The sequence below is a fragment of the Danio rerio genome, chromosome 11 (genome assembly GCF_049306965.1).
Source record: "Danio rerio strain Tuebingen ecotype United States chromosome 11, GRCz12tu, whole genome shotgun sequence".
NCBI classification, from domain to species: domain Eukaryota; kingdom Metazoa; phylum Chordata; class Actinopteri; order Cypriniformes; family Danionidae; genus Danio; species Danio rerio.
Window position 1 is genome coordinate 23500460 of NC_133186.1, and position 15275 is coordinate 23515734.

Below are 15275 nucleotides of genomic sequence, written 5' to 3' on the forward strand. Positions count from 1 at the left end.
TAGAACATGTTTTATGCTTATAGTGAACATGTTTTTAATAGAATTGCCCTGTAAAAGTGCACCAGGTGTTTCAGGCGCAGCTCAGATTTTCTCCAGGTCATAATTTTATTTATTTATATTAATTTTTTCTAAAAAAATGATTATACCTGTCCAGTTTCATCTGGAATGCATCAGTGGTTTAAGCGATCGGATATCTGATCAGAATAAAACAAATAAAATTAGCAAACAGCCTCATAAACACAGACGTGACGGGATTAGCGCCTTTTGCTCTATACATATAGCCTGTGTGTGTGTGTGTGTATGTATATATATATATATATATATATATATATATATATATATATATATATATATATATATATATATATATATATATATATATATATTTGTGTGTGTGTGTGTGTGTGTGTGTGTGTGTATATATATATATATATGTATATATTTATATGCCTAATATATAGCCTAAGACATGGGCCGGTATAAGATTCTGACAGTATGACCTTGGATAAAAAAAATATCACGGTATCACAGTATTGTGATCATTGCTCTAAAATAATTTCTTTTTCTAATATCTGAGTAAAAAACAAAAACTTGTTTCCCTTTGAACACAATATATTTTATTTTGAGAAACATTTTTAATATTTTGTAATACATGTCAGGCTAAATAATTCAAATAAATCATCGACTTCTGCTGTCTTCATTTATTTCCAAACATCTTTTTTTTTTTTTTTTTTTTTTTACAATTTAAAACGGCATCTTTGGATATCTTTTTTGCTGGAGATACTGTTGTTCTAAAAAGAAAAGTAAATAAAAAATCGTACACATTCCTTAGAAATGGTATATTGCATAAAATTTTGCCGATTTTAACCGCGTTATGTACTACTCACAAAGAGAAATATTTATTAAAAAAATAAACAAAATATGTTTTTGTTTACGCAGTAGCACGTTCACTTTACAGCAAGAAGGTCGGTGGTTTAAGCCCCGCCCCCAGTTGGTATTTCTATGTGGAGTTTGCATGTTCTCCCTCCAAAGACATGCGGTACAGGTGAATTGAATAAGCTAAACTGGCCATAGTGTATGTGTGTGAAAGCGTGTGTATGGGTGTTCCCCAGTGTTGGGTTGCAGCTGGAAGGGCATCTGATGCGTAAAACATATGCTGGATAAATTGGCAGTTCATTCCGCTGTGCCGACCCCTGATTAATTAAGGGACTAAGCCGAAAAGAAAATGAATGAATAAAAATATATATTATTAGTGAAGTTGCTGGGAGAAGTTGTACAAAAAAAAATAAAATTATACTTTTTAACACCTTTTTATTATATATAAACAAACAAAAAGAAACAATCAAGGACATGTTTAGTCAGTTATGTTTTATTTAGAATGAAAAAAGGCTGGCAATATTGAAAAAAAGATATAATTTTCACATTTCGCAGCTTTTGTTTAATTGAAACAATCAAATACACGTTTAGCAAGCAATTTTTTATTTAAAAATGTTTACTACAAGAACTACACATGGAATTATAGAATGTATATTTGAGTGGAACTACTATTGCTGTAACTGTACAATATTGTACCAAAAAAAGAAGAAATAAGAACCCCCACAAACAAAATATGAAAAAGAAGAAGAAGAAAAAAACAATGTACCTCTGCAATGTACACTATTGTATATACAAAACAACATCTGAACACACGCTTCTGTGGGAACAGATATCAGAATGGACAACTATAAATAGTTCTGACAAGACGATTCATTTTACAGTCTTGCTTCAACTGGACAGGAATTACATTTTAATACAGTTATGATTACAAAGAAAATAGAAAGAAAGAAAGAAAATCACCCTCACTCAATGTGTTCACAAACATACAATGCAGATTCAAGTGTATAATGATTGATTTCAGTTTACTCAAGGAAACATCATGTGTGTAAACGTAGGCCTCGGCCGACAGCATACTATTAACATTTACACATTAAACACGACCTGCTGTCATTTGCATGTAAAAGTCCTGCTCACGAAAACTCCAATAAGACAGCTTCCAGTTGCCTTTATGAGGTATCAGGAACAACACACACACACACACGCACACAATACTTCCGATCATTTACATGTGAACAAATGTAACCACCTGTGACACGACGACACATTCAGAAAAGAACACAATAGGAAAACAAGAAACGTTACTTGGAGAAAAACAAAACAATGCCTCAGTCATAAAGATCTTAGTCTATCTACAGATATTTTCCATAAGTCGCAGTTAGCTGTTGTCTACGTTCACAAACTTGTTTTCATGCATAATAAGGCCTCGCTTTGGGAAAATACACACTTGTCTGATCCGTTCTGTCGAAGGCAATAAAATCACGCAGAGCCTGTGAGGGGCATTTAGCTCTTTGGACAGGCATCTTATAAAGATTGTCAGACGTTAAAGGAAGAGTTCCACCAAAAATGAAAGGAAATTATGTTTAATTTACTCACCCTCAGACTGTACACTAACCAGACTTTCAGTTGTGTATGTGGCCTTGGTCGTACATATTAAAAAGCTAATAGTACTTTGAGAGTCAAAAACAAAACAAACATACATACAGGCAACACAAAATTAAAACGTAAGTATGATACGCTGATGTTTTATAAACTGGAACGATCAGTCTGTGGATCAAAACTAAGAATATATCTAGTCTTCATATTCAGATCAATTGTTTTGCGATGGAATCTCAACGTACTGTCAGGAGTCATGCTAAAAAATTTGTGTTTCCTGTATGTTTATTTATTTTTTATTTTGTGACTTTCAAACTTAATACATAAAGACACACTGATGTTTTATAATCCAAAACAATCAGTCTGTGAGGATCAGTGATAATAATGTATATCAGGGATGCTTAGCCCTGTTCCTGGAGATCTAGCTTCCTACAGAGTTCAGCTCCAACCCTGATCAAACACACCTGAACCAATTAATTAGGACCTGAACTGCACTAGATAATTAAAGACAGGTGTGTTTGATAAGGGTTGCAACTGAAATCTGCAGGAAGGTAGATCAGAGAATTTTGACGTTCAAAATAATATTAAAAAATACATAAAAACAAATGGAGGCAACACAAACCTAATACATGACGATACACTGATATTTTAAAATCCAAAACAATCAGTCTGTGAGGATCATTGGTATCAACAATATACTTAATATTCAGATTCATACACAGATCAATTGTTTTGCTTCAGAAAATCACAATGTACATCATGTGGAGTAAGTTTGTGTTGCCTCTATGTTATTTTTTACTTTTAAAAATAATAATAATAATAAATAAAATAAAACAAATGGAGGCAACACAAACTTAATACATGACGATACACTGATGTTTTAAATTCCAAAACAATCAGTCTGTGAGGATCATTGGTATCAGTAATGTAAATAATATTCAGATTCATACACAGGTCGATTGTTTTGCTTCATTAAATCACAGCGTATGTCATGTGGAGTAATTTTGTGTTGCCTTTATGTTTTTGGCTTCCAAAATAAAAGTAAAAAATAAAAACAAATGGAGGCAACACAACTCAATACATGATGATAGACTGATATTTTATAATCCAAAACAATCAGCCTGTGGGGATTAATGATAATAATGTACTTAATATTCTAATTCATACACAGATTGATTGTTTTGCTTCTTTAAATCACAGCGTTTGTCATGTGGAGTAAGTTTGTGTTGCCTTTATGATGTTTTTTAGACACTCAAAGTATAATTAAAGACCACAATTTGAGCTAAATATCGTTTCTAATGTTCACTAAAGAAATAAAGTGACCTACATCTACATCACACAGTCAAATATCTTTTTAGGATGAGTCAACTAACCACAAATCTTCCTTTTTGGGCGCACTATCTCTTTAAGGAGGCTTTTTGCACACTTATTCTTTCAGAAAAACAAACAGAAGAAAGCGAGCTTCATTTTTGCATGTGTCCCCTTTTAGTTTTTCCCTTTTTTTTGCATTGTAAATCTGATCAAATAAAATAAAGAAACTGCTGTCAGGCTGCTACGAAGAGTCATTATATACATACTGTACGTAAACACACATACTAATACATAGATACCATGATACAGACCCAGAGGCGAGTAATGACCTAGGGAGAATTATTTTTCTTGTTATTTTTTCTTTTTTTTTTACACACGGGCCATGAAGAAATAATGTGCTTTCTTGACATTCCTCATTTTTAGATACTTGTTTCCAGTTATAATCACGATTATTAGACTTATACAAAACAACACCCTTTTTTTATGTGCCCGATGATATTATAATAGTAGAATAAAATGACATCTCAGACTGTTAATGAATTCAGAAGTGCTTTGGAGCAATTACGGAATATCGATGATAAATCCAATGGTTTGGGAAGTCGCGTTCATCATGCAAAAAATCTTGTGGATCTTCATGCAAACGTGTTTATTTGTCACGTTTATGGTTTGGTTGGCTAAAAAGAGTGCCAGTGTAGGTTATAAGGTGAATTATGAAGTATAACTAGTGATTATTGGATTTGTAGAATCTGACGGATTGGATCGACTCAGAAATGTCATTGCATTTGAGTGGCGGATTTATATCAGGAGGAAAAAAAAATGTGTTTCCATTCAACCTGCTTCAATTTGCACTAAAGTCTGAGGTGAAAATGTCTCCTCGAATAGTTCTTTGACCTCAAAAAAAGTCTTTTCCCATTAAAACGAGTCTGTACAGACAGAAAAGAACTCCAAAGCTCTAAACTGGGATTAGAAAAGAAGATCCGGCTGATGTCCGAGTCTCAGTCCAAACTAACAACTGCTGAAAAATCATCCTGTGTGTATTAAACACTTACTCGCTCACTCAAATCTAAACTATCCTGTTGTTTTTTTGCTGGGAAACCCTCAGACGGGGCAGGATTTGTCGGTGGGTGGTGGTGGAGGTGGTGGTGTTGGTGGGATGGTGGTGGTTGGAGATCCCATAGCCGGACTTCCTCCGGCTGAACTGCTTTTGGGGAACACCACAGGCTTGGGTCTGGTGGCTGGAGGTTTGTTATCTCTGAATGTGGAGCCAGAAGCGGTGGTCATGGAGGACAGAGGGCTCTTGGGGCCTGTGGTTTTGCTGGGTCGGAAAGTGGAGGGCATGTCGCTGGCTGAACTGGCGCTGCGCTGCAGAGGATGCTGAGAGGATTCAGCTTCGCGGAGCAGGCGGGAATGGAGAGGGCTGGATGGTTCAGATGTCCCGCCACTTTTGAGCTGCTCCAGTGTGTCGAGAACCACGTCTGGAGCATGTTTGACGTTGCTCTGCCTCTCAAGCTCTCGCAGCTCACTCAGAGCCGTGTTCATAGTGGCCTCGATGTCCTGCAGAAAGAAAACAAATAAAATACAATGTAAATATCTTTACCTAAAACCAACTACTACCTTGCTATTAATAATCAGCCAATTAGCCGTTTATTGAGCTAAAAGACTTAGTTAATAGTTTGTTAATAGCATGAATTGTAAACTAAAATTAAAATGAAGTGTGACTGACAATGTTTATTAGATTGAATTGTTTCTCATAAAGTTTTGTAATGAAAAGCATAAAAAAATTCCATTACACTTATATTCTTATTTATTCAGATTTTTTTGGTTTTACATTTATGTAAAAAATAATCAGAACCAAGAAAGTTTTGATAGTATTCTTATTTTCTTTTTGCTTATTTATTGTTTTTATCTAAAGATTATTTGTAAGACAGCAGAAGAAAATATGTCTGTACTCTCATACATACAGTATAGTCAAAATTAAATTATCTTAAAGGACGTTTATATACTGCATGTTGTTTGCAATATTATTGTATATATTCATTAGTTTATAATCTGGCATTTTAAAGAAAAAAAGCACCATATATTTGTAGTTTTAACCTATATAAATATTTGAATATAACTAAATTCCATAACCTACTTATTAATATAATATAATATAATATAATATAATATAATATAATATAATATAATATAATATAATATAATATAATATAATATAATATAATAATAAATTAATAATTTTAATAATTTAATAATTTAATAAATGTTTTAATTTGTAATAATCTAAGACACATACAATATTAAATGCTTGAATTATATGTAATTAACTGTGTGTGTGTGTGTGTGTGTGTGTGTGTGTGTGTGTGTGTGTGTGTGTGTATATATATATATATATAAGTGTATCTTTGTTGTTGTTGTTTTTTTCAAACTACGAAAGCCACAGTAAAAGGAGTAAAAAGTTCACTTCACTTCTTTTTAAAAAGACACCATCTATTGCTAAATGTTTTCGCTAAGGTCAGACCTTGTAGGCTTTCAACAACAAATCTATAAGATGTCCACATGTCTACAATGACTAAACCACAGAAACTCACACTCAATTTCCAGCAGCCGGGATAGATGGAGCAGCTCTGTCCAACCGTGAAATTACAGCTCAAAGAAAGACAAATACTGTAGAACTCTCTAAAACACACAAGCTCCTCTGGAGACCTCAGCACTTTTTCAGAGAGGAAAGCAGGCTCTCAAGTTGACCTGTGTGTCTACAGTATTTATTAGGGGCCTAAGCACAAGCTGTGTTCCAAGAAACACAAAATTTGGCAGGATGGTTCCAAATTTCCAATATTATCTAAATGCAGACTTGGATTTGCAAGCTGAGACTGACACTTAATGTAGCTAGTGATGTCACTGTAAGGGGTAGGATTAGGGGTGATCATTACAAGCATTACATGCAGCTATGTTTACAACTGCACCGAGTCTGGAGTTTTGGCTCATACCATTTTGAGAAATTTTACATTTGCTCAACCATTTTGAACTGTTTTATAAAATTTTTTCCAACCACCTCCAACTCACACCTGCTTGAAGCTGCAGTCACATTAGAGTTTGAGCGTGCGATATTCTGTCGTGCAGCGCTGCAAAAAGGGGCAGGGTTAAACAAGCTTATTAGACATTTAAAAAAGCAAGTGATTGCTCCATGTTTTAAATTTCTGTCCAGAGATGTCATGTTTTGATCCTTGATTGGTCTCACGCAGTCAAGTGATGCGATTTCGCAGGTTAGAGTTCACCAAACTTGAACTTTGCACCGCAGAAACCTGCGAAACTTGACGCATGACCTTGCGTTTCCGGTCTGAGGCTTTCACGTGCGTATGAATGGAAGTGTATAAGTCCAGTGTGACCACAGCTTTATAGTCTCTAGTAGACCTTGATTAGTTGGATCAGCTGAGTTTGATTAGGGTTGGAGCAAAACTGTGCAGAGTTGCAATTCTCAAGGAATCCAGCTTAAGACCTATGATATAGAGCAGGGGTGTTCAAACTCAGTCCTGGAGGGCCGGTGTCCTGCATAATTTAGTTCCAACCCCAACCTGAACCAGCTAATCAACCTTATTCTAGGTGTGCTAGAAACTTCCAGGGAGGTGTGTTGAAGGAAGTTGGAGCTAAACTATGCAGGACACCGGCCCTCCAGGACCGAGTTTGGACACCCGTGATGTAGAGAATTTACAAAAGGTTTTTACAAGAATTTGGATTTAATAAATGGTTTAGAAGATATGGTTTAATGGAGCCATGGGAAGGTTTGACTTATGAAATTTTCTTCTGATAAATTTAAACTAATGAACTGTCATAGCTGAACATGGAAAATGGCGTATATCAGTCAAAAGAGGATATCAAAAAAGGTCCACCCAAAATGGCCACCAAACTACAACCTGTTGTACCAAGGTTGTCAGCCAGAGGGAGACACACGGTCAATTCTTTCACATTGTTTTTATGTTTAAATGGTTCAAGAGATTTACGATTTAATAGGTGATTGTCTTCAGAAGCAATATTAGTTATGCAGGTTAACATCCTAATAGCAATTTCAGTTTACAAAAAATCTCCAAAACATTTTTGTATTCATTAAATATTGTCAATTAAGAAAACTTTTGTTAAGTTGTTAAGCATGACTTAATATTTCAGTTCAAATGAAGAAACAACAATTGTTATATATTTTAAATAATAGAAGTACGCTTCCATAGCATGGATCGACCCTAAAATACTCATTACAAGTATAAAAATGTGTATATTTCCATATATTTGCATATATTAACTACCACACAAATTGTTTTCTGGCAGGTCTTGATATCATTCTGATAAGTTGTTACTTAAGACTTGATCACGATGCTGTAACATAATTATAAATTCAGTTTGGACAGTGATATCGGTGATTATTTAGGGGGTGGGGGTAGGGGGGGGGTTAATAACACTTAAATTGGTTTAATGACATGAATGCCAATATGTTTGCCATTCAATTTACATCAAAACAAAACCATGTCAAGATTCTGACATCAGTTTGATTTACATACTTTATCAACTGAGATGTAAGTTTGATGTCATCATTTGCCTAATGGGGTGTGATTGGACAACAGTGATGTCTGCTTGAGCCAGAAAGTTTAGATGAAAGCTGACAGGGTTTGAATGCTGCTTGTTTCTAATAATATTTCTGAAGTGTCCCGTACCTGTGAGCTGTGCTCCACCTGCGCGATCACCTCTGGGTCGAGGGGTCTGTGGTTGCTGAAGCTCTTGGATCGTCCAGTAGGTGTGGATTTGCGAACTTGAGGACCCTCTACTTTAGTCTTGAGAGACGAGTGTCTGGTGATGGAGTTCAGGACGCTGTGAGCGCTGACAGGACGCTTGTCTGAGCTGTCCTTGGCCAGTCCTCCAGCAGGCATAGAGGAGGTCTTTAAGCCCCCTGCTGCTCCTGATGAGCCCTCCTCCACAGGCCGGATGGTTCTCCGGATGCTCGTCGCTTCTGGACGCTTCCTCAACCTGAGATAAATATGTGTAAGTACAAACTCTCACATACACTCTTTTATTTGTCTTTGAACGGTTCGGTTCATAAACAATTGGACATCGACACAATTCTAACATTTTTGGCTCTATACACCAACACAATAGATTTAAAATAAAACAAACAACATGTACTTTAACTGCAGACTATCAGCTTTAATTTGAAGGTACTTACATCCAAATCAGGTGAACGCTGTAGGAATTACAACAGTTTGCATATGTTCCTCCCACTTGTTAAGGGTCCAAAAGTAAATGGACAATTGGCTTCAAAGCCGTTCCATGGACAGTTGTGTTATTTCCTCATTATCCCAATTACAATTAGCAGAAAAAAATGTCCAGAGTTCATTTCAAGTGTGCTATTTGCATTAGGAATTTGTTACTGTCAACTCTCAAGATGAGATCCAAAGAGCTGTTACTATCAGTCAAGCAAGCCGTCATTAGGCTGAAAAAACAAAACAAATCCATCAGAGAGATAGCAAAAACATCAGGCATGGCCAAAACAACTATTTGGAACATTCTTAAAGAGAAAGAACACACCAGTGAGTTCATCAACACCAAACGACCCGGAAGACCTCAGAAAGAATTGTGGTGGATGACCAAAGAATTGTTTCCCTGGTAAGGAAAACACCCTTCACAACAGCTGGGAAGATCAAGAACACTCTCCAGGAGGTAGGTGTATGTGTGTCAAAGTCAACAATCAAGAGAAGACAACACCAGAGTGAATACAGAGGGTCCGCCACAAGATGTAAACCATTGGGGGGCCTCAAAAACAGGACGGCCAGATTAGAGTTATAAAAAAGCCTTTACAGTGCTGGAACAACATCCTATGGACAGATGAGATCAAGATCAACTTGTATCAGAGTGAGGGGAAGAGAACAGTATGTAGAAGGAAAGGAACTGCTCATGATCCTAAGCAGTGAAGCATGGTGGTGGTAGTGACATAGTTTGGGCATGCATGGCTGTCAGTGGAACTGGTTCTCTTGTATTTATTGATGATGTGACTGCTGACAAAAACAGCAGGATGAATTCTGAAGTGTTTCAGGCAAGATTTTCTGCTCATATTAAGCCAAATGCTTAAGAACTCATTGGCCAGTGCTTCACAGTGCAGATGGAGAAAGACCCAAAACATACTGCAAAAGCAACCAAATAGTTTTTGAAGGGAAACAAGTGGAATGTTATGCAATGGCCAAGTCAATCACCTGACCTGAATATGATTGAGCATGCATTTCACTTGCTTTAGGCAAAACTGAAGGGAAAATGCCCCAAGAACAAGCAGGAGCTGAAGACAGTTGCTGTAGAGGCCTGGCAGAGCACCACCAGGAATGAAACACAGTGTCTGGTGATGTCTTTGCATTCAAGACTTCAGGCTGCAATTGACTGCAAAGGATTTGCAAAGGATTTTTCCAAGTATTAAAAAGTGAATGTTGATTTATGATTATTATTCTGTCCAATTACTTTTGGATCCTTAAAAAGTGGGAGGCACATATGCAAACTGTTGTAATTGCTACAGCGTTCACCTGATTTGGATGTAAATACGCTCAAATTAAAGCCAACAATCTGCAGTTAAAGCACATCTAGTTTAATTTCAAATCCATTGTGTTGGTGTATAGAGCCAAAAATGATAGAATTGTGTTGATGTGCAATTATTTATGGACATAACTGAATATATCAAATATTTTGTTAAATAGACTTTATATACATGAATTCAAATAAAAATGTTATAAATTTTGTTGTTTTTATTATATTTAAAAAATTATTAATAAATAACAGTAAATTATTAATGTGTAGTAATAATTCACAAGTATAAAAATATAAAGATTCACTTGATCCATCTATATCTGTCTTTATAATTAAAAAGTCATAGCTTCAATTAATTGTGTATATTTGTATGTGTAAAAATGTGAGAACGTACTTGTTGAGGTTGGCTAGATAGATATCAGCCACATGACCTCCAGTGGGTGAGCTGGCACTGGCTCTCGTGGAAACCTTCTCTTCCACTGAATCATGGGATCCTTCGAGGTCAGCTTTAGGACTTCCTCTGCCTGCATATCCATCCGGCCTAAAAAAAAAACATAGATCTATACAATCCACAAATACAACAGGCAGACTCATAATAGATACACTTTAAACACAGTGCCATAGACTAATATTGACAACTCTTGATAAAATTAGAGCATAAAGGCTGTGAAAGTTTAAACTCTTGACATTCTGTTCAAAATACTAACCAAATAAACTAAAGATGCTTGAGTTTGGTTTTAAACAAGAGTAAAGTCTTTTTTCATTAAACCTTTCAATCAGTTTGTGGTGTCAGATTGTAGTTTTGGAGACTTTCTCTGACACGAGAGCTGTTCTGCAATTATCCAGATTTTCAGGATCATGTCACTGCACTGGAACAAGATACATGACAAATTTCCTTCTCCAGTTAGTCAGAATATCTTAACCATTGCAGCATTTTCAATGTTCATTTTCATATGTAACATGTCAATAGGAATTATGGGAAATAGTTAGCTAATTTGAATCTATAGGTGTAAGTGCTGTTATCAAGCATTTTTGCATAATCGCATATTTGTTTCATATTATATTCTTCAGTGATTTAAGGTCCTACTATTTTGTATTCATTTAGCTGAAGTGTATTTAAAAATGTAAATATGTTGAACGTTTGAAATGTGTTATTATTTCATATGTTGTAGTTTAAGACATTTATTATGGAAACATGTCACTTTGAGGAAATGACGTGTAATGTGAGTGGCTTGTTTATGGATGCCCGGATAGACTGACGATGATCAGACGCATGTCAGTGCTGTGTAAAGTAAGATGTGTTTAAGAAGCTTAAGGTTGCTGCTGTCATAAGTCAAAAGGACAGCGAAGAAGACTTTATTAATCAAAGGACCCTCTTTTCATGAAAAACGACCAACGAGGTATTTGTTTGCTTATGTAATGTATTAGATAATCGTGGTTTGTGTAATTTCTTATTCGTTTGTACTGTGTTCATTTACTAATATAGTTCTCACGGCGTCATGGCGTCAAGGCGTCATGGCGACAGCCGCAAAGCACATTATGGACGACCTTAAATAAACCCCTGTTCTGGAGAAACAACCTGTGACTGTGTTGTTGTGAAGAGAGTTACAATAGAGGTGCCAATAATTATAACATATAATTAAGAAATATATGTATTTAAGTGATAAAACTGTGCTGTTTGCAAATGTTTGTCCTCATTGAGAACATTTTATATACACTTATTAGCTAGATCAAAATTAATTCATTCATTAATTTTCTTTTCAGCTTAGTCCATTTATTAAACTGGTGTCGTCACAGCGGAATGAACAGCCTGTATCAAAATTTACAAATAAAATAAATAAATTAATACATTTTTTTTCACAGAATTCTTTGCTCATATTCACCAAGGATCCCAAAATTATAGGAGAGCACGGTAAGTTACTACTTGTAACTTTCTAATACTAAGTTTCTAATGCATTACTGAAAAGCCCATTTTTAGCATACAGTCAAACCAAAAATAATTCACCATCATAGAAACCTTCAAGAAAAAAAAGCACACTCATCCAAAAACAATTCACACAACAAAAACAAAAACAAGTGTTACTGTGACAATATTTACACAACTACTATATCAACACTTTGTTGGGTAACCCTGAGCCTCAACAGCTATGTTTCCATTAAAAGATTTGATTTAAACATGTGAAAAACATTAATATTGCATAAAACATTTGCAAATAAAGCCTCCAATGGGGTAAAGAAAACAAAATTGTCATTTAACATTTAAAAAAAACTGCTGCAAAATATCAGAAAGGAAAATGGTATTTGCTGTGTACAGGAAAAGCAACTGTAGGCCTTGTTCCTTATTTAATAAATGACTTGCACCTCAGAAGACAAAGAAGTAATAAACACAGTCATATCTGGCTTTTGAAAGCATGAGATTGCTCTTTGGGAACGCAGACACTCAAGATTGGGACAAATGGTCTTCGTTTTTTTGAAAACGTTTGTCCACCAGAATGTAACTGTAAATTTCTGTCATTTTTACTATATCATGATCTGCCAAAAGAAAATCACATTACTTTTTTTTAAATCTGCTTCCTGGCTTTATTCAATAAATTTTTATGTGCATTTTCAATCAAATAGTTCATCTGAGCATTTCCATTATGCACTTATTAAAGTAAAAGTCCAAATGCACATAGAAGAAGGTGCATGGAAAATAGCTATTGACAGCCAGTAGTATCTGCTGTATACCAAACTGCTGCAATCCTGAATTTCAATATTTTCCAAAACACTCTTGGCTTTAAGTGACAGTTCATTTTATTTTGTTATCCTTACAGTGTCATTTAAATTTAATCATTTAGGAAATACTTCTATCCAATGTGAATGAGTGTCCTGCAGTAAAAAAAGCAAACCATATAAACTAAATAAACCAGCCACTTTATTAGGTACACCTAAGTTAATGCAAACTTCTAATCAGCCAATCACATAGCAACAACTCAATGCATTTAAGCATGTCGACATGTTCAAGATGATCTGCTGCAGTTCTATTAGTACCAACTGAGCACCGTGTCAATGCCACAGCCAACCTGAGTATTGTTGCTGACCATGTCCATCCCTTTATGACCACAGTGTACCCATCTTCTGATGGCTACTTCCAGCAAAATAATGCGCCATGTTATAAAGCACGAATCATCTCAGACTGCTTTCTTGAACATGACAATGAGTTCACTGTATTAAAATGGCCTCCAGTCAACAGATCTCAATCTAATAGAGTACCTTTGACATGTGGTGGAATGGTTGATTCGCATCATAGATGTGCAGCCGACAAATCTGACGCAACTGTGTGATGCCATCATGTCAATATGGACCAAAATTTCTGAGGAATATTTCCAGTACATTGCTGAATCTATGCCACAAAGGGTTAAGGCAGTTCTGAAGATAAATGGGGTCCAACCTGGTACTAGTAAGATGTACCTAATAAAGTGGCCGGTGAGTTTATATGTTTATATAAGTTTATATATACTGACCATAATGATAAATCAAATACATAAACTTCTTACATGTCCTGCACTACTATGTACTGGTGCGGCACGAGACCCTCAGTGCCGTTGTGTCGTCCCTCCCACCAGTCATCAGATGCGCGGCTGTACAGCAGCAGAGACGCCCCCTTTTTGAAGCTCAGCTCGCGGTTGGTGCGTCCAGAGTAATCGAAGCGAGCGATGGCCTCGATGGGGTCCGACTCTGAAACGGTCAATGGCCCTGACTTTACTACTCAGAGACACAGAAAACAAAGAGACAGAGAGAAAGAGCGAGAGGGAAAGAGGGAAGGAAGGGTTATTGCGGAAGAAGCCAGGCAGGTTAGAGCACATTCATCAGATGCAGAAAGGGTACGTGGTGGACGCATGAGGACAGTGAGTGTGTGTGTGTGTTAGTATTGTCTCATGACTGGTGTCTGGACTCACCGTCATCACTGTTGTGGATTACAGAGACCGTGTCAGGAGCAGGTTCGTCCACTAGAGGGGGCTCAATGTGTGGACTATCACTGATGGATTGACAGAAACAAATATACATCAATGGAAACCTTCATTACAGTCTGACAATAGATGCCATTAACACAAATTCAATATATTGCATTAGTATAGAAGCCAGCATGCACATGTAATACACACTTGCACATACTGTTCAAAAGTGTGTGTTTTATTTCAAATGTTTGTTTTTTTTTTACATGTTTTTACATGGTTTAGTTGAATAAAAATACTAAACAACAGTAAATAGTTTGTAAAAACAGTAATGTTGTGAAATATTAGAACAACTTTAAACAGCTGCTTTCTGTCTTTTTATATATTTACCTGTGAATACATGGCTGAGCAACTCAAAAGTGTCAAATGATGGTTCAGAATGTTTTTATATTACTCTAATATACTGATTTGATGCCTAAGGAACAATTCTTATTATTGCTGTGAACCAAATATTCAAAGTATATACAGATATTTGTTTATTAAATATAATAATATCATAATAAAAATATAATATGCAAATAATAATATGCTTTATATATCATACAACAGTTCTGTCTTGTTCTCGAATCTAATTGGCTGATAGCCGGGCAATACTCTGAAATATCAGCATTCGTACAGCCTCTTCACCCTTCTGTATTACTCCGCCCACATAGAGTGACACCAGATCAATAAACTCACTACAGTTTGACAAATATTGCAGCTGTTGGACAACATAATGTACTTTTGAGGCTTTTTCAAGTGAGAATAAAGTTGTTTAGATTTCAACTATGCAGTTCATTTATAAGGATAGTGCCTATTTTAAATATTTATAATTTTGGAGTTACAGCATGTCGGCATCCATCCACCTGTCATATTTAGCAAAGCAAAGATGGTTGACATTGTCCATCCACAAGATGGCGACAGAGACCGTATAATAAGCGCTTAGAGGCGAAAAATTCAGTGGATTTACAG

The 15275-nt window shown here is 35.8% G+C and overlaps 1 protein-coding gene across 5 annotated transcripts in view; it reads right to left on the reverse strand.

The window, feature by feature from the left end:
* Nucleotides 1–1415: 1415 nt before the first annotated feature.
* Nucleotides 1416–15275, reverse strand: part of srgap2 (SLIT-ROBO Rho GTPase activating protein 2) — a 181332-nt gene continuing 167472 nt past the window's right edge. For 2 of the 5 annotated variants that reach the window (XM_073915896.1, XM_073915897.1), the window contains 5 exons: nucleotides 14268–14347; nucleotides 13866–14046; nucleotides 10724–10870; nucleotides 8481–8790; nucleotides 1416–5334 (listed from right to left, as the gene is read on the reverse strand). In XM_073915896.1, the coding sequence (XP_073771997.1) occupies nucleotides 4879–5334; nucleotides 8481–8790; nucleotides 10724–10870; nucleotides 13866–14046; nucleotides 14268–14347 (1174 nt within the window). In that variant the 3' untranslated portion in view covers nucleotides 1416–4878. 5 annotated transcript variants of the gene reach the window in all.